General features: G+C 38.7%; 1 protein-coding gene and 1 long non-coding RNA gene across 3 annotated transcripts in view; one reads left to right on the forward strand and one right to left on the reverse strand.

The window, feature by feature from the left end:
* The window catches only part of LOC135328165 (uncharacterized), a 36,604-nt gene extending 24,447 nt beyond the window's left edge, over window positions 1-12,157 (forward strand). The window contains exons 4-6 of one of the 2 annotated variants that reach the window (XR_010388919.1): window positions 3,760-3,845; window positions 7,977-8,084; window positions 11,787-12,157. This is a non-coding gene — a long non-coding RNA (uncharacterized LOC135328165). Of the gene's footprint in view, window positions 1-3,759; window positions 3,846-7,976; window positions 8,382-11,786 lie in introns of those variants that run through there. The other variant, XR_010388918.1, reaches the window with a different exon arrangement.
* COL25A1 (collagen type XXV alpha 1 chain) overlaps window positions 1-19,601 on the reverse strand; it is a 309,930-nt gene that overhangs the window by 24,851 nt on the left and 265,478 nt on the right. The window contains exons 21-30 of the mRNA XM_064510576.1: window positions 13,062-13,124; window positions 12,152-12,220; window positions 11,208-11,252; window positions 9,411-9,455; window positions 8,375-8,452; window positions 5,326-5,349; window positions 3,869-3,913; window positions 2,123-2,167; window positions 1,849-1,929; window positions 986-1,048 (exon numbers count right to left, since the gene is read on the reverse strand). Coding sequence (XP_064366646.1) covers window positions 986-1,048; window positions 1,849-1,929; window positions 2,123-2,167; window positions 3,869-3,913; window positions 5,326-5,349; window positions 8,375-8,452; window positions 9,411-9,455; window positions 11,208-11,252; window positions 12,152-12,220; window positions 13,062-13,124 — 558 coding nt within the window. The remainder of the gene's footprint in view (window positions 1-985; window positions 1,049-1,848; window positions 1,930-2,122; window positions 2,168-3,868; window positions 3,914-5,325; window positions 5,350-8,374; window positions 8,453-9,410; window positions 9,456-11,207; window positions 11,253-12,151; window positions 12,221-13,061; window positions 13,125-19,601) is intronic.

The raw sequence follows: 19,601 nt of genomic DNA on the forward strand, positions 1-19,601 counted from the left end.
CTGTGACCTGTGAGTGTAAAAATCAACATGGTAGGTGGTAACGAATTAATTTTCATTTCAGAGAAAGAGACTTGCAGACACTGCAGACATAGAGGGCATCTCAAGTGTCTTGAGATGACAGAGATTAAACTTTAATTCTTTAGAACTGTGGTTCTAAATATGAAGTGCATGTCACCACGGACAAGATAGTTGTCTTTTCCTCTGAAGTTTCATAATGTACTGTGCTTAGATAATGTTACTCATCACCCATAAACCAAGAGTATTGCGTGGGGTTTTCTTTTTATGCTTTTACAATGCTTTGAAGATCAGGAGAATATCTGACCCTGAAAAACTTACTGACGTGTGTAGTCTTACAAGTGGACAAGCGCAGAATAATAACACATTTCCATAGGTGTAATCACTCAATTCCATAGGTGTAATCACTCAGTTAAAATTACACACAGGCAAAAATATCTGTGAGATCAGAGCTTCTTCCCCTAATGATTTGAAATGATGTGCAATGACACCAAGACAGTCTTTATCTTGGGTCACATGTCATTATTCCTGACATGGCTGAAGTCAGTCTAGGCTGCTTCTCACTGGACCTTCTGAGATCTCCACCAAAGTGTTCAGAGAGATTGGTTTTATCAGTTTTATCCCTCTATTATATCTTGTAAAGCATTTATCTTTTGATTCATTACAGAGCCAGAAGGCTGTGACTGAAGTGAGCAGAACTGTTGTTCATGATGGGAATTTGAATATGGGACAGAATTAAATCTTCAGCATTTCTTAAACAGTATTTAGCTTGATGACCAGAATTCCGTACATTTTTAAAAGCATAAGGACCGTAGTTCTTCAAAGAGCAAAATATTTTGAAAGCACAAGTATAGTAAACATCAAAGACAACAGGAAGGATCTACTAAGATATAAAGTGTTCTTCAGAACTAAAAGCTGGAGAACGATTGCTGGACTAGTGTATCCACTGCAAGAGCACAGGGAGACTTACCGAAGGGCCCTGGGCACCAGGCAAACCAATATCTCCTTTTTCGCCTTTCATACCATTGGCTCCCTACAAAAGCATTACAGAATAGCATCTATAAACGGTTTTAATCTTATTAATAGTAACATTCAACCTAGAAAGTACAGTATTTATTAGTAAGTATCATTTTTTGTAAAAGAATGAATACAGCATGCATATAATAGAATTGAAAGCTTTTATTGTGGTGTAACTTTAATAATAGCTGTTAGCAAATGTAAAAGTATGCTCTTATATTATCAGCTATCAATTAAAATTAATACTTTTATGTGTGGTTAAAATAGAGATGGATCTGTGGCATGTTGCTTATGAGAAGTCCTTAAGTTCACACTGCTTTCATGATCTGTTGTACTACGGATACATTTATGGATTTGTTTGTATTTTTACTGAGACATTTAATTTGTACATATTTATGTATAGGAATAAGAAGAATGCACCTCTTATAAATATTTAGGCATTTTCTCTCCCTCCTCAATCGAAGTCATCTGAAATTCCTGACAGTGTTCAAAACATGGCTCATTCTCCTGAACTTTACCAAATCTATACATGCCCAAGTTCTGCTGTACATCTACTATAAGAGACAAGCAAATCTGGTCAACACACTGACTAATCTCTTTCCAAAGCAGTAGTTTGACCATAAGTAGAATGAAAAATTCTGACAATCCTATGGTTCCTCCAAGGTTAGATGCAGAACAATCCTACAATTTTTTCCCAGAGCTTTCTGTCCCAGTTGCAATTTATCAGCACTGTTGGAAATTACTGGTAGTGGAAGAGATTGGAAAAAAAAAAAAAAAAAGCATTTTAGTTAAAATAAATTCATTTTTCATACTCACTGGCAAGCCAGGCAGTCCAATTCCTCCCTTTTCTCCAGGCATTCCAGGTTCACCTGTATCCCCCTTTGAGCCTTTAGGACCCTAAGATATCATATATTTATCCAGCAATTAATATGTAGAAATGCAGCCATTACGTGACCACATATTATGTAGCAACACAATAATGATCATATGATTATAAAATCTATGCTACAACTTGATCACAGAAATAATCCCCTGAAATAACTCATGGTTGCTCATATAATGTGCACTAGGTCATTTAATTATAAAGTACCTGTTCCCCATCAACTCCTGGAGTTCCTGGGAATCCTGGTTCACCCTGAAAAAGATGAGGTGGAATTGGATTGTCATCCCTTAACTGTTCCAGGCATCAGTGGAAAGACACAGTGCTAGATGAACTAAGGTCATCAGTAATGTCTCAGATTAGTAAATTGCCATAATTAACAACAACAAAACCAAAGAATACTACACCACAGAGGACATGAAATAGCATGTACAATACCTACATGCAACATACTGAATAAACTGCCCGGTTGATTAGGCCAGTCCATAAACTTTGAGTTACATAAAGGCCAGAGAACGGAATGAGAATTAAAAAAATAATAACAATAATAACAAAAAAGAAACCTGAGAAGGTGGTGAAAAGACCCCAGTCCAATGGAGACTTTGTCAATTACTGGAATGAATACAGAATCATGGCCCTAGATAGGGGTAGGATAGCACAGCCTTCACGTTGTGTTTTCCTGGCTAATGTAGCTCACTCAGGGAAGGTGCCTACATTCACGAAATGTGAATTTTGTGAATCTTCCAGGGGAGCAGAAAATATTGATGGGTATGGACCGTGATCTTGGAAACGAACTCCTGTTAGGTTGAATTCTGGTTTACATCATTACTTCTGAATGGGAATGCTCACTCATAAGTAGGAAAACAACCACTTCCACATTCCAACTCCTTGTTTTACAACATACTCCAGGCTGCGGAAGTGCTTTGTGCTGTGTAGATCCTAATGCGGAAATAGATTTCTGCACACTTAATTGTGTATTCCATTATCAATCTTCATGTAGAAGGAAGAACCTAGTTTCTTACAAGTTCTCAAAACAATTAACATCTATAATGTAATGTATTTCTTTATGATCCCATGGATGAAGCCTAAAATGCTAGTGTTGTTATTCAAGAAGCATGTATTTACTCTTCAAAGAGCTTGGAATCACTGAGGCAATTTCCTGCTTCCCAATACAAATTTGAGAGAAAGTATGATATATTATTCTTAAGAAATAAGACCAACTAAACTTAACTAATTTCAAACCAGTTTAAGGAGGGCCCACTACTTCAACACATTTCTTTTTAGCACAGGCACATTCAGAACTTAAATGTTATACAATAGTGCAGCACATGGTATCGGTCACATCTGTGCAGGCTGCTCACTAGTTAGCATTATGCATAGCCCCAGACAGGTGGCATGAGTAAATCTGAGGCTGCAGTTAGGCTCCTGCTTGCATGTGCACATTTTCACTTTTACTGAGATTACAAAATACTGTGCTTATTTGAGTGTGCACCACTGTAATGTAAAGCCACACTGACATGTGCTCGTACTGTGGCCAGCAATGCCTTGTGCACAGAGTTTTGTCTGCCTCATTCCTACCCAGCCCGAAGGGATGCATAGGAGCCACGGTGCGCTGCACAGCTACTTTCCAGACACGCAGCGCGCCCTCAGCAGCAAAGGTGAGAGAACAGCCTCCAAGCAGATCCATGGGGAGATGAATCCTCCCTGCATCAGTACCAATTCATTTTGCTAGTTCTCAACTGAGCATGCATGTGGCAACTAAACAAAACAGCATCTCTCCCAGAAAGCTACATTTTAAATTTCTAGGATGCATGGTTTGAAACATGTCGTATTCTGTAACATTACAGGTAAATATGCTGAACAGGAGAGCTCCATGTATGTGTGTGCACGTGTCAGTGAAAAATCCAGAAAATACCTCCACTCCGAAAACATGGTGGGTAAAATAAGGAAGATCACCTTTGGCCCTTGCAGTCCTTGGGGTCCTGGTGGTCCTGGTGGACCCTAAACAGAAATACATAAACCTGTCAGCTTTTAAGTAAATTCCCTTGCCATGGAAACACAGGCTGAATGTTAATATAACTACCTTAACAAAATGGGTTAGATTATTAACACAAGAGGAACTACCACCAGTTATGAACAAGTTGTTAATTTATGGCAACTCTCAACAAGCAGAAGGGTACCACAAAAAAACCCCATGTTAAAATAACACTTCAGTTCATATTTTATGATAAGGTGCTGCTGTTCCCATTGATGAAATGGCAAAGCTCATCTTAATGGCAGAGAGTGCAAAACTCCTCTCTGCCACACTGGGCTGGCATTCGTGTCCTGATCCAAGGCAATCCAAGGGCAGGAGAAATCTACTGACTGCAAAGAGGCATCTACTGAGAGATGCTCAGTGCTTTGTGAAATTGTTATGGAATGATTTCTAACTATTTCATCCATTTCTATCTAAGGCTGAGGACACAATATCGGGGATCAAATATTGGTCTGGATGGTACACAGTGGAAGGCATTTAAAAAAAATTTTTTTTTAAATCCTTCCATCAATATAGTGAAAGCATTTGAAGAGATGGGAAAATAGGTCTGATGGCAATCTTACAGAGGAGAACTTGAAACAAAAAGAATAATAAAACAATTTAATTATACCATATCTGTAGCTTTAACGGAAGGCTGAACCTGCAAAATTACAAGCGTCTCCTAGCTGGTGTCACTACTTTCAAAAATTATGTCTGACCTGATGTAGCTACACCTCCCCAAAAAATTGATTGGAGTAAGGGCACTGGAACATTCAGTAGTCTGCATGCTCTTGGGAGAGGTGCTGGAAAATTTAAATTTATTTCTGAGGTCTGATAAGATGGAGCAAGAGAACTTCCCATACTTGTACCTTCTACTTGGCTTTACTTATTAACTGAAGTGGGCCTTTCTTAGAAAATAATTTGCATCTGGTCTGACAACTCCCAAATAAAGTTTCTTCCCAGGACAATTTAAAAGAACTGAATTTCCTTCCTGAAAATAAGGTTGGTAATAGAAAACTATTTGGTACTCAAATCCTGCTTCCTGTTTTTGCTGTACTCCCACATAAACACACTGATGGGAGCACAAAGCAAAAAGTCCAGACCAGCTATCTGCCTAGATGTTTATCTACAAAAACATTGAGATCCTTATTTTCCTGGTCTCTCACTTCAATTAATTGAAGTTTTGCCATTAATTCAGCAGGAGCAGAACCGGGTCCATTGTTGAATGGCTTTCAACAATGTATTCTCAGTTAAAGGAACGCTGAGCAAATAAATATAATTGATGATGAACTGGGTCAACATCCAATGAAGATATAACCTGAACTGGCAGAATTATGAACAAGCTACAACACAAAAGACAAGTTCTATGAAACACAGAAAGTCATGCAATAGGAATTACCGTGACAGTTAGGGTGGTAATCCTCTGTTGGCAAAATGTATTAACAAGAGACACCGTTACCAGAACTGAACAGGGATATAAATTATTCTGCTTGTTACAATTCTCATCACCATAAAATTTATGCTGCATCTGGGAGACACCATGTCTCCAAAAAACAGAGTGAAAAACGTTATTCTTAACTCCCAGTGCTGTGCTAGCTGCCTGGCTTCTATGGGAATTGGATTTTACATGAAGATACATGAAGACTGTAGGTTCTCATAAAATTAAGAAGATCAAGTAAGAGATGACTAAATAAGCAAGATCATATATATGCGTGTGTGTGTGTATACATCTTAAAATGATTAAAGAACTTGCCCTACATATTGTGATCTCTGCAGGTTTTGCACAAATATTTAATTAAGAAATATAATTCCTAGAGCTGAGATGTAACACTGAGATTCATATGATGTACTAAAAATGTTAAGTTCATAATCTGAAACTGCTGGTCCACAAAACATGCTACACTGCAGTTCTAATTCAAATATTTGGAAAGAGAAAATATATATTTTCATTGTGTAAAGAGGCAAAATAGCTAGATCTGCCATTATTTTTTGCTGAAGAAGTTATTATAAGCAAGTTAAAAAATGTTTAGAAATAATTAAAATACTTGTCTATATTTTTAAACAGAGTAAAATCCCCAAATCCTACTGCTTGCACATGCTTTTCTATTGACTGTGAAGAGTCTACTGGCATATATGAAACAAGAAGTAATTAGCTTTTGTAATTGTTTTCCTAAAAAAACAAGTTTGCAAATCTTCTGTTTTTACCTTAAAAAAGAGTCTTTATTTGCCAGTGCAGCAGTATATATGCTGTTTTTACAAAACTGGAATCAGCTCAATAAAAAGTACTTAAAAAAAAAATCCCCTCTAACAGGTGGCTTTAATATTCTCACATCTTGCATTTTAGCATATATAGGGATGCATATCAAAAATTCTAAAAATAGTGAAAATTTTAGTTTATCTAGATACAAAAACCTAAATTAACCATTGCAAATTAAAGTTTGCATGTTCACACTGATGCGTTCATTTTCAGCAGCATATTATGATTTTAATATCTAAAGCATCTGATCCTGTAGTTCCTACAAAGTTTAAACTTTTGTAACTACTGCCTTTTACCTCAGGGAATTCTGCAGAAGAGACCTGAAGAGAGATTTAGATAGAGATGCATTTTGTGAAAGCCACATAGCCTCAGCAGGGGTCTTGCTCAAACTATGATGGTAATTTAAAGAACACAATTTTCAGTGCTGATGGACTAAGATGTCTTATTCTCCACTGACACATGACATGGAGTAGGAGGCACAAAGCAGAGTGACTGTAAATTGTTCTGAAGCTCCTAGACTGCTTGATGATTTATTACTAAATTCTAAAAGAATGCAGACAGACGGCCCAGATCCTGTGAACTCTTGTCAACTTCTTAAATCAGCAGACCAACTTCTGAGATGTGCCGAGCACTCAGAGTTCTCGTTAGCTTCTACAGGAGAGCTGCAAATCCCAGAGCCTCTGAGAATTTGGCACCAGGAGGCTTAGGAATGGGTACTTGCCATGTAAAAGGACTGAGCTGGAGTTGGCAAGCACGCTGTCGACTGATCCTATCTAATCTTTCTTACACCGTCCTTGCACAGCCATTTCCATCGATATCAATTATTTGTTGCCCTAGATCAGAAGGTGATGACATTTGAAATGATTTACAATGGGATAAGGGCCTCCTAATCTGTTTCAATCACTGCAATAGGCTTTAGTCCCTTATTAAGACTTCTCCACATGCTGCAGCTTTTCTGACAAGCTGTTACACAGCACTTGGGAGTAACACTGATGCCAGTGTTAAAGTAGAAGGAAAGAATACAGGAGATATGGGGGCTGAAACCCCTGGCAAATCTGTGCCAGGTAATACGCAACATTAGTTTCAGGCAATTTTAGGCATCTAACTCAAAGAGTGATTTGAAAAGCTGAAAGGTGGGTGCTTAAATTCACTTAAGAGTAAAGCGTGTGAACAGGTATAAGCCAGAGCCTCAGAGCCTGCCTACATACGCCTCCCCACACATGCCATTCAGGATCACAATGGAAGAGTAGGCTTAGCCTTAACAACAACATACAGGCTTTTAGATTTTAGTAAAGGCAGTCAGAATTTCTATTTTCAGGAGAGTCTTGAAAAACAAATGACTGGCCAGACATCTATCCACTTCCACCGAGGAAATGTGGGAAAAAACTAAAACCCCAAAACCAATAGCTTTAGTGGGAAAATGACCAGATGCACACTGGGCCAAATTCTGTCTTCAGTTGCACATACACAAACCCATTCACTTTGGTGGTGTTATACTGCATAGAATTTGCATCTGAGTACACCGCAATGTAAATCACATTGAGTGCAATGACATATGTCACCTTGGAGCTTCGCTTTCATGTGAACACTCACTCATTCTTTTGTAACCCCACTTTAGTCCTCCACACTTTTCTACACACAAGTCAAAATCAGTTTTCTGGAAATGAGTAAGTGGGAAGACTAGTGCTCAGTCTATTTAACATACTCAAGTTGCTGATTGAATCCACATCTTGCTAATGGAAGCATGTGACCTGGCTTCCCGATCTCAAATATTCTGCTCTTTTCATTTTTAGGAGGAGGAGGAAGAAAAGGAGGAAAGAAGGAATGTCAATATTATACTACCTGAACTGAAAAGCAGACACTTCTGCTGAACCTGTGTGGTTTATTACATGAATTCAGCAGTAAGTACCAGAGCCAGCAATGAATCAGCTCTACCCTCATTAGATGACGTCAGTATGCTCTAGGGCAAATGAAACCAATCCACTCAGCTAAATTTTATCAAGGAAACAGTTTGTCTAACACCAAATAGCAAACCTAGTTTCCAAAAATAGGAAGAGATTTCTCATTAATAAGCTCAGCAAATCTTTGCACGCAGTGCTTTCATGGCTTATGCAGAAAAGAAATACAATGATGTCAAACTGCTTTTTCCCAGACTAGACAAAGCTATTCCAGCCTTGTTATGTTTACATACCTGCAGAGCTTCATGGATATTGCCATTATAATCAATTATCTCTGTTGCACCTTGATCACCCTTCTGTCCAGGTGGCCCCTGTAATATATTCCCCCATAATAATTTTTAGAGACAGCAGCCAAGGATTACCCTAAATGACTGTTCTATACTTGTCTAATGTACTCTACATTGGTTTGAAAGGATTTTCTGAACTTCTAAATTCTCAGATGTTAGTTCAAGTTTTATTTGTGCTCCCCACACAGGTGAGAACCAAAAGGACATGAATAGCTCTCATTCACATTTGATTGTTCTCATTAGATGGGAATCTGGTGGCTTGGAAAATCCATGTGCCTTACTTGTTTCCCTCTCATTTTACCATTAGTAGAAAAAGGGCTTTTGAAAGGAGTGAAATTCCATACAATGAATTAAAAGAAGTGTTGATCCAAGTCCTCCTTCCTGACACAGCTCAGATTGCTAGTAAAAAGCCTGCCTGAACATCGTTACTGCAATGATGTTTTCTCTATGCTTGCCATGACTTAGCGTTGAAAGGATTGCTTTCTGACACTTAACTACTCACATATGCTTTGACTTGATTGTGCTGTCTTGGAATTTTGTTGCATTTACAATGTATTACTATAAACTGCAAAACTTCCCATAAAACTAACGACTGTTTTATGAGAAAACACTTTATTTTAAAGATAGGTATAAACAAGCAAGTTGCAGCAAAGTGAATTGCACTGCAGCAGGCAAAACAAATCTATGAAACCACTGTGATTAAATATTTAAGCAGTTCCAATACTCTAGTTTCATATTGGCTGTGAGCAACATCAGAACATCTGGCAAGTAACGTCCTGCCCATGAACCGTGAAAAGGAGACCACTTCAAATAATAGCAAGGACTGTTATTGATATTAAATGCCAGCTAGCAACACACGTTCCACCAGAGTTAAGTGACCGATTTCACCAGTTCAACTGGAATTGCTGCCACAATTTCAATTCATAGCGTGGACTGAATCTAAGAGTACAAAACAAAGAGCTGAAATGAGAATTAGCCTTACCCGTGGACCTACAGATCCTGTGTCACCTTTGCCACCTGTATCACCCTATATAAAAAGGATATTTGAAAACAGATAAGCAATCTGACAGCATATTAGGTAGTTGTTTCATTTTAAATACGCTTGTCTTAAATAACCCAGTTTAAAAGGTCTCTCATCATTTCATTAACAGAATGCAGATCTTAACGACAAGAGAAATTCCTTCAAAATCTGTGTAGTGGCAGGGTTGACAATGATATACTTGATTCTCTGTGAATTGTTACTGAGTGCTGTATTGGGCTGGAGTAAGAAATACCAAAGAATGCCTCAAAACACAGATTACAAATTAAGTAATTTACATAATTTCCCTATTCTTAATGGTACCATTATCAAAAGCTTCAAGGGAAAGCTAGAGAAATCAAATCAGTTAATAGTCTTAAGTCTGAAATCACTCGACAGCTTTTTCCAAGGCGTTTCAAAATGCACAAACTTTTCTTTCGATGATCCTGACTCCACTAAGTTTCTGAACTTCATTGCTCTGAGTCTACAAAGACTACATTACTTTCAGCATTAAAGAGTTTACTGCAGTAGGATTAAGATCTTTACCATCCTGCTCTCAGCTTTTTCCTCCTGGCTATTAGCAGTATGTTTCAAGCAGTGGAGGGAATTTCAAATATGCTTATGTTTGTATTCATATCCCAACATCCAGTGACTACGATTCATTTCACTTCTGAGTTGCTTTCTTAGCAAGCTTTTATATTTTTATTTAACTTAAAATGAATTTGGGTAAGAGCTGCTACTTTTGCTCCTGTTGAGATCTATAAACATTTGGTACAAGTTGGGGGAGAATGATTAATTCACCTGGTGGCAATAGAAAACAGAAAATAGTAGAAAGCTTTCATGGAGGTAATGAAAAAATATGGAGAGGAGACTGATGGCAGGACATAATCAAACTGGTGCCATCTATCTTTCCTTTCAGCGTTGCCTTGGCAACAAGAGATGTACCTGGCACTGGAGTTGCTCAAAAATGAAGTTCCTAACTACTAGGCTGATTTCTGTGGGCCAGATTTTCAAGACAGTTATGCAAGTAAACCTCCTGAAAAATTTTATGCCCTTTTTGATACAAAGGGAATCTTTCTGGTGTGTTTGGGAGGTGCCCAGGTACTGGAGGCTACCAAGAGACTCATTTACTCTTTTGCTCTCTCTGCTGTGTTAATCCACTCATCAGCTCCCTCACTTTCCAACAGTTCTTTTTGGTGGGAGTGAATGCGGCTAAGGGGCACTTACGGGACAGGATCAAAGTAGTCTTTCGAGCAGCTAGAGTAGTAATGCATCCTACAAGCCTTGCCTTTGTAGGCACTCACAGGACTCACTGGCCAGCATTTCTCAGCCTGCAGTCCTGGGATACAGATCATTCCTAACAGATCAAAGGGTGGATCCACAAAATTTTTGCAAAAACTAATTAAATCTCCACAGGCATAGTCAGGAGCTGATTCCTGGCACTTGGGTGAATTAACCTACATCAGCTGCCCTCAGAAAAGCTAAGTAGCATGGGGAAAACCAGAGCAAACAGAAAGGAACAGTTGTTACAACAGACTGAAAAATTACAATCACAGTGTTTAAAATATAAAGGATTTGATTCTAATAGCTAAAGTTGAAAGTCAGAATGTTTTATTTATAAAGAAAACTGCACTTGTTGTCTGCAGATCTGTTACAGTATATTTTTATGATAAGTGAAGTTCCTGTGAGATGTTACAAATTCTTTATCCTAGATATCATTGTGTTAGTTACTCCAGTAAAGACAGTTTGGTTACTACTGACCTTTGACCCTTTCGGGCCTCTAGATCCAGGTTCACCTGTTTTCCCCTGTTTGAAGGAAGATGGAAGATGTACAGGAGAAAAATGATAGAGGAATGAGAGTGCAGAGAAAAAGAAATTAGTAATGACTAACTACAGTATGGATCAGCAGAAACACTTCATTTCACGTGATCAAGATCATGAATCTGTAAGGGCACTGAATTTAATAGCACCTAGAGCAACATATCCCTTCATATCAGCATGCAAAGGCCACAGATTGCATCCTTCAAAAGGAAAGGTAGTATTGGTATTAGTGAATAGTAGATATCATGAACACTGGTTTGGAGGAATGACCCATGTTCATTCCATAGCTCCTGAAAAATTATAAATAAGCAATAGTTAAACAGTTAAATATCCTAAGATAAGGAGACTAAAGTGTTACAATGGTTTTTCCCACAAGCTCAGATGAATAAGAAACTAACTGGCTAAGGGGCCTTAGGGTTTTCAGGATGTATTAGGAAAAGAAAACCTGATGGTATCTACATAGTGAAAAACATTAAGAAAACACTAAAATGTGGTTAGAATGATCTCTCTTTCTTACAGAATTAGAAAACAGCATGCAAAACGGATTTTCTCTGCTTCAGCCTGGGAGCTACAATGGTCAAAGAGTTCAGACTGATACTGAAAGTTGAAGAGGGCACGACTTTAGCTGGTACAAATTATGCTGACTCCATGACCGTGTATGTAGGTAGTGTCTTTACTTTGTAGACCAAACAGAGTTCATTTAGATCGCAATTCTACAGCTGTGAACACAAAACTGCCATTGTCTTCTGGACTAAATTGGAATATTTGACTGTATTTCCATTTAAAAGCTCACTCACCAAGCTTCTATGCTGTTTTCCAGCAGAAAAAGATGTGTTCACAGATTTAAAACTAACAAAATATTTCCAGTGTAAAATCAGACTGACCTTTGGTCCAGGAACTCCAGGTTCACCTCGCTCACCCTTCCCAGAGGGGCCTGAGTCCCCTTTGTCACCCTGTGGCAGCAGACACAAAAATATAACCAAATACTGCACCATCTTCAGTATACAACCAACTCAGCATGGCAAGAGAAACCAAACCCTCAGAAGAAAACATTTTCAAGCTTATCTACAACTTGTAATGGGTTGAAGAGGTTTACCCTGAGTAAACAGACCCTTCTTGAAGATGAAAGCAGAGGTGCTTTAAAGTGGAAATGGGATTTATGAAGAATTTTCCTCTCTATTCTGAAAAAAATGGAATAATGATTCCCAAACTGTGAGGCCTAGTTCAGGCTATTTTTGGACTCACAATATTCTAACTTTGCCACACAGTGGCTAAAAAAAAACACCTAGAAAGCAAAAAAACCCAACTCTCATTTAATGAACCTATATTTTCAAAGTAAAGTGTGTGGCATCAGTGTTCTAATATCTGCACACACTCCCCCCACCCTTTTTAAACAAGATTATGGAAATATAGCTTCTCCAGACAGTCATGCTCTGCTTCTTGAACAAACGACTTTTGAGATGTTGACATTAACAAAAGGAACCAATGAATTTAAACAAGTCACGAATGGATAAAGCATCTGTGCTCACATTTTTTGAGGTCATCGCTACAAAGAAAAATGCTTGGTAGTTCATGAACTATGACTTTTCACATTTCCAAGCACTACATTTTACCCTGAACTCTAAGCTTTCTGGGGCGTTTCCAAAAATGGATTCTGAGAAATGCTTTATTTATTCCTGGATAAAAGATTCTTATACCACTAATACAGACGCAATCTTTGCTACATGCTAGGCAAGTTGAATTTGACTTTGGCTCTGAGGGCTTTGTAATAAAGTGTTGGCTAAATAACCTTACCTTTGTTCCTGGTAGCCCTGGTAACCCAGGTTCTCCTTGTGGACCAATGAAACCTGGTTCACCCTTTAAAAGTATAATACGAGAGGATGTTAGATTATTTATTTAGCAGTAGGTAATTATGCATGTTTATTTTGGATAGTGTTTTCCCTGGATTGCCCACAGCTCTCCAGCTGTGATGCAACAGTTATACAGACATACTTCTCATCATGGGTAATTTTCATCAGCATAAATTCTTATAGCAAGCCATCACACAGCATATGAAATGCAAATGAAGTAAAAGGCTCAAACACTTTTTATGAGGTTAAGGACTGTTAATATGCAACCTGGATTATAGTATAATTCACCAAATGAATATCAAAACAAGAGTGAGGCAGAAGGGGAGTTCTGAGTGATTCCTAGATTAAAAAAGAACAGTACATTTCGGCTATGTGTTATGAGGCAGTTTATATTGCAGCACATAAATGGATGGGCAGATGGGGTGAGGGTACTACAAAATAACGACAAAAGGAGAGGGCGGGCAGTGCTGATTCACTGTGCTTTCACAGGAGATATTTAGCTACATCACCCCAAAAAAGCAGACCAAGAGTGAAATGCCAGTCGGAGACTCCCAGCACCATGGCACTCTCCCAACTCTTTCTGACAGTAAGTTACTTCACTTCCCTGCACCCAGACAACTTCTCTGGCTGGTGAATGGCTGGGAAAGAGCTGCAGTTTTTCTTATTTCCTTTCTGTTCTGCCCTCTTCCTGCCCATTCATTTGTACAAATGGAAAAGACAAATAGCAGGAGTTAAGCTGAGCTGCAGCACAGCAGCATATAGCAGGGCAGTAACGATACTTTTTTTTTTTTTTTTTTTCCTATCTCCATGGCTGAATGGGGGATAATGAAGGATAATAAGCCATATGTTTTCCTTCACAAACTTTCCTGAACAACGTTTCCTGCTTTGTAACCTTATATTTTTCACATAAATTGGAATCAAGAAGATTTACCCACAGGACATCATAAATTTAAAAATCAGTAGTATAACCAAATTAACAAAGATTTATTTATAAGCCTTTAAACAATACCCCTTATTAACGACTAAAAAATCCCCATCAAATGCCTCTGTAAAACGCTAAAAATACAGATGTGTCATAATCCCGTATTGACATAATTACTGACAGCATATGGAGACAGAGAACATAAGCAGTTGGATAACATTCCACTCCACTAGTCACCTGCATAGAAATACAGGTATGCTGCATTGGGCAAGGAAATTAGGAAGTGTTCTTGCATATTTATCTGGGCTGTCATCAACAGTCTATTATTAACAGTTCAAGGTAAGCAAGGTCTCTAGCAAACCGGCTAAAATAGCGGTAGCTAGAGCAATCTTTCCCGTGGTTACAGGGAGGCCCACAGCAAGTTCACAGTTCAAGTTCAACAGTTTAGACAGTAAAAATAAAACAAAGTAGTAAGTTTTCCCACATGAAGTTCTAGCTGGCTATGGTTCAGAATTGCTATATAGTAACACACCATGCAAAAGAGACAAGGAAATAAATTAAGAGAAATAGGTCACACAGAAGCACGTTTCTTACTGCCATTAGAAAATGACCCTACAGTTTATGTGAGTCTTTGACCAGTGCACATCAGCAAGAGTAACATAAGGTTGTCATTACAGAGCTAAGCATTTTCAAGTCAGTAAGTGAAGAACAGTGCAGTTTCAATCATTTGTTTTAGAATGAGGAAATACTCAACAGCCTCAAATTGTTTTAATACAAAGGTTACTAGGGCTAATTTCTTGCCTAGCTAATTACAACTTCTGGTAGATGAAACATGCACCAACTACATGATTCAATCTTTTCAGTGGTAAGGCTTAGAAATGTTAATCAGAGGGTGATGCCCAGCTTTTGGATCAGATTCTGATACCTGGCTCAAGACTATACCAGTTGCTTACTGCAAGATGAGTTCCGTCAAACAAAACAAAACAAAAAACAAAAGAAGTCCCACCTCAACAGTCCCAGCCTTCACTCTAAAAAGATAAGGGAAAGGTGCTTTGCAACAGCTAGTGGAATGGATAATGGAGGAGGCTGGTAGCTTAATCAGCATAAGCAGAGTGCAGATGATCTATGACACAAAGCTTGAAAACATCAGCAAATGTGGGAAGGAATAACTCATGCGTCAGTAGAAACTAGGAACTGACTGGCCCGGTAGCAGCTCTGCTGAGAGAGACCTGGGGTTATGATGGATGCCAAGCTGAACATGATCCAACAGCATATTCTTATCACAAACAAAACAAACGGCAGGAGTTCAGATTTAGCTACACTAAGAGAGACGTGAAATCTCCCTCTACCTAGTGCCAGTGAGGCTAAGTAGCTGAAAACACAGATCTGATTTGCCATCTGAACTAAGTTTTTAAGTAAAAATACAACACATTTTCTTAGATAATTTGAAACCCAGCACTGTCTGCTGTAAGATCTGAAATCTCTTGAGTAAAACCACAGCATAAGACATTAACTGAAAACGCTCACTAAGTATACTTCTGCACCACTCACAGTCAGGTAACAACTAGAGCAGGTTTGTCTCCGCGGTTTCTGTCTCAGTTACTCGGAAGAGGAACATTTGCAGCAGAAGCAATGCCCATTCAGCCTGCCTGTTGCATCCTGCAACCCTGTCCTGCAAATGCTGCCAACTTCTGGCTTTATGTTATCCTCTCTGCCACTCAGTAACAAGAATGTAAATGAGTTTCTATTAAGATTAGCACTGTCAACGATGCATAAAATGTAACGAAAACAAACAGCTTCTTGTCAGTAAGGCATGCTGATATCCCTCTAATGCAGAGGCAAGGGAGAAACCACTTCAATTAGTCTTTCACACAAACACGGTGCCAGTCACAGAGCAATGGAGTTAGAAAACCAAGGACTAAGGGTTTTTAGTTTTTGTTTTAAACACACGGCAATTAGCCGGCACATTGCTGCAGGAAAGCAAGGGTAAAGGCCGGCTAGGGGCCGCACTTTGATTTGACATCATTGCAGTTGTGGGCTTCATTGCAGCATCTCCTAAGTATCTTGCTTAAGAAAGCTCAGTATTACTTCTAAATTACTGTGAAATGCTGAAAGGAATGCAAGGAATCAGAGTAACCAAGATTTATAATGCTTTTCTAAACATCCCACTACAATTTCTTACCATAAAAACAAATAGTAAAAATCTACCACAAGCTGTTTTGCCAAGCAGAGGCAAGGAACATAAAATCTAGAAAGAGAAATGTTAAAAAGGTAGGTTGTGAAAGGAGAGTAAGCAATTCCTCCCTTTGAAATACTGTTTGGCAGCTGTATAAAAAGCCATCAGTGAATGCTGACTCCTTGTGCATTTTGGTTTAACCCTTTGGCATTCTTATTATGAAATAACTGCTTAGAAAACACCACACGGCAGAGGAAGTCAACTAGATGAATTTCAGCATTCTAAGTTCATTTATTATGAGGGCTTGGAGCAATTTGCATCAATCATACAACACAGGCAATTTGGATTAAAAAAATCAACAAGCTTGTGGATTGCTTGCATTTTAAAGGAGTGATTTGTTTTCATTTTTAAGAATAATTTTAATAGCTTGAGATGATGATATTTTAAGAGACTAAGTGTCTACCTCTATGTTTTCTCATTTTCACCCTCATGTGTTCGCCAAATGTAGAATTACTACTGGGTCACAAAACAAATTATATGCTACTTTTCACAAACCTTGTTAAAGCCAATTTTTGCCTCTTATCTGATAATACAGAATATCTGAAATAGAAAAGGGCCCTAAACTGACATGCTGTGCACCTAGCATAACTATTAATTCTGATGGAGTTCACATTAAAGAAAAAAAACCCTTAGAAGGTGAGGAAATTCACTTCAGAGGCTGACAATTTTTCATGCAGATTATTATCTAGACACATTCACAACTGGTTGTTTCAGGCTGATCACAGCTTTTATAGGATGAGGCAGAGACTAACTTTAATATTAAAGGCTAAACCTAAGAGACACTGCTCACTCTCACTGTCTTCTTGCAACTTCTATAGGACCTGTAATTGGCTAAGACTTGGACTTGCATTTACAAGAAGTCCAACAGTTAAAATTCTGTTTGCCATGCTAATTGCTTTTTAATCACTACTAATTTGATATAGGTTTATTAACAACATAGTTCCAATACAGCACTCAGAATGAGCCTTCATTGCACAGCTGAGACACACATCAACACAATTATTTAACACCTTGTTCTCATATGCAGGCCTACTCCACTTCCAGTGCCCAGAGTACAGTTCTACAGTAATATAAGCATGCAGTAGAGAACAGCAACAGTTGGATATTCTCTGTTTTCACACAGAAGGGTCTTCCTTTTATAGTTGGTCTTCTAATGAATATAACACATTTTTCCCATTCAGATTAGTGTTCACCCGAAAAGAAACCTGTGCTGCAGAAAACCACTCATAACCACTATCTTTTCTTTAAAGAGGGATTAAATTTAGCTTCTAATTAAAAATATTCAAAGTTATGGATAAATTATTTTACTGTTGCTAAAGCCGTAAAACATATATGGGCCAATTGCTCCCTCTGCAGAAATAAACTGTGAAAGAGGTCTCCTCAAAAAATATTTGAAACTATCCTTTGGCCACTATATTTTTCTCCTCTTGCACCAGATTACTGCATTATCTTCTCTAGGTTAATTATAGAAAGTAGACTAAAACAACTTTAGACCATGAATTTGCAAGGAACAAAGGCTTAAATCATTTTGATCCTTATCTGAACCTGATATGCACTATAACTAGTTAGAGTAGTTTAAACGTCAAACTCCCTCCCCCTTATTGTATCGTTCACTGAGCCTAAAATGTTTTATACAATGTCTGTTCCAGTGCAGAGGCCCTGGAAGCTGGGGGTCTCCAGGGCTGTTTGGCACATTTGCTATGGGGCCAGAAAACACTCATCTTCCCCTGGCGCTGACTTGCCAGTCAAAAAGTCCCAAGGCCTGGACTCCAGGGTTGGCATTTCTGGGTTGGTAAACCATGTCAAAGCATCTAGAATTTCTGCAGAGGATTTTGACAACATAGACTCAAACCGTCACTTAAATCCTGACTTAGCAGTAGAAAATCCAGAGGCACTGACAGCACCTCTGGGCTTAGGACCACCAAGCTACTGGACACAGCAGCACTGCACTTGCAGCAGCCTGCAAGTCTGGGTTTGCATCTTGGCCCCATCACAATTATTTTGCAGGGCAATATCCAGGCCACAGTTTCCATACACAAAAAACCTAGCTGTGTGGCCTGGACAAGAACCACACGCTCCAACGTGCAACCTACAGGCAGCCTCAGAGCTTCCAAACTCCCTCCTGCAAGTCAAAAGTCCTCATGGGGTTCCCAGCCTCTAGCTTGGTGCAGCCCACAAAGTCCTCAGGAGTCACAGAACCTGGGAGACCCCAAACTGTCCCTGCTGACAACAACTGACATGGAAGTGTCCTCATTTTAATCACTTCGAGAGACCAAGGTGTGTTTGTCTTAAATATTATCTTGACTCACTCATAGGCATATTTAAAACATAAACAGTATGGTGCGCTTTCCTTCTTTAATGCTTCTGAAAGAATCCTACAGAAGTGGAGATACAAAGGACAAAAGCTAGTGAACAAACAAAAACCCAGATGTGTGGCAACTTGAATAGCAGCAATGAGGTTATAATAGATTGGATTTGATTCAGTGATGCCTGTGCTGATTTTCCAGAAATTGCCATCTGCTGTCTTCAGGCTTTGTTTCTGAGACTGCAATCTAGCCCAAATACCGCAGTTCTGGAAAGGAGGGAGGGCCAAGTTCTCAGGGGGGTCTTTAAAACAGGTGCAACCCTGCAGCAATCAATGAAGCTGTACTTGCTCATGCCATGCCTGCCTCTGCTTAGGGAGTCTGTGGGACTCAATTCCAGTGAAGTGATTTCTCAGAAATTCAACCAGCCTTACAGTATACAAGTCAGAGAACTGCACCTCATACTTTTTCTTACTGTGGAAGGACATTAGAGGACTTCACATATAGCCTGAAGTTCATGGGAGTTTTGCTCTCAGAAAGACTATAGTATTCAGCTCACAAGAAGGAAGTGAGCAGGGTAAAAGGAAATCTGATTTAAAAAACAACCCATTTTATATGGTCTTTGTTAAGGCTTTTTATACCAATTCACAATTGGCTCCAAATATGGCCAGTTAAACAGGTTCTCTGATCATTTTTGAAACAATATCTTTACTCCCTAGTCAGTCTCTAAACTTCCAAAAACAGTTCTGGTTTTGAATTTCCAAACACACATTTAGCCTTTGGGATTCATTAAGAGTTAAAGAAGTGGAACGTACTACCTTTAAACCTGTCTAAAACCTGAAGCCTTTGCAACTAGCCCTACTTTGTACAGCATTTATTGCTTTTCAGTGAGCCTAATTTTCTCTCCTTTTTAAAGTTCTGCCTGCTTGAACAATGGACGCTGATTTGAAAGGCTGGATTGGGGGTTTTTTTTTTTTTGATACAAAGAAAAATTAAATGATGTTATAAAACAGATGCTGTGAA

This window comes from Dromaius novaehollandiae, chromosome 4 (assembly GCF_036370855.1).
Source record: "Dromaius novaehollandiae isolate bDroNov1 chromosome 4, bDroNov1.hap1, whole genome shotgun sequence".
Taxonomy (NCBI): domain Eukaryota; kingdom Metazoa; phylum Chordata; class Aves; order Casuariiformes; family Dromaiidae; genus Dromaius; species Dromaius novaehollandiae.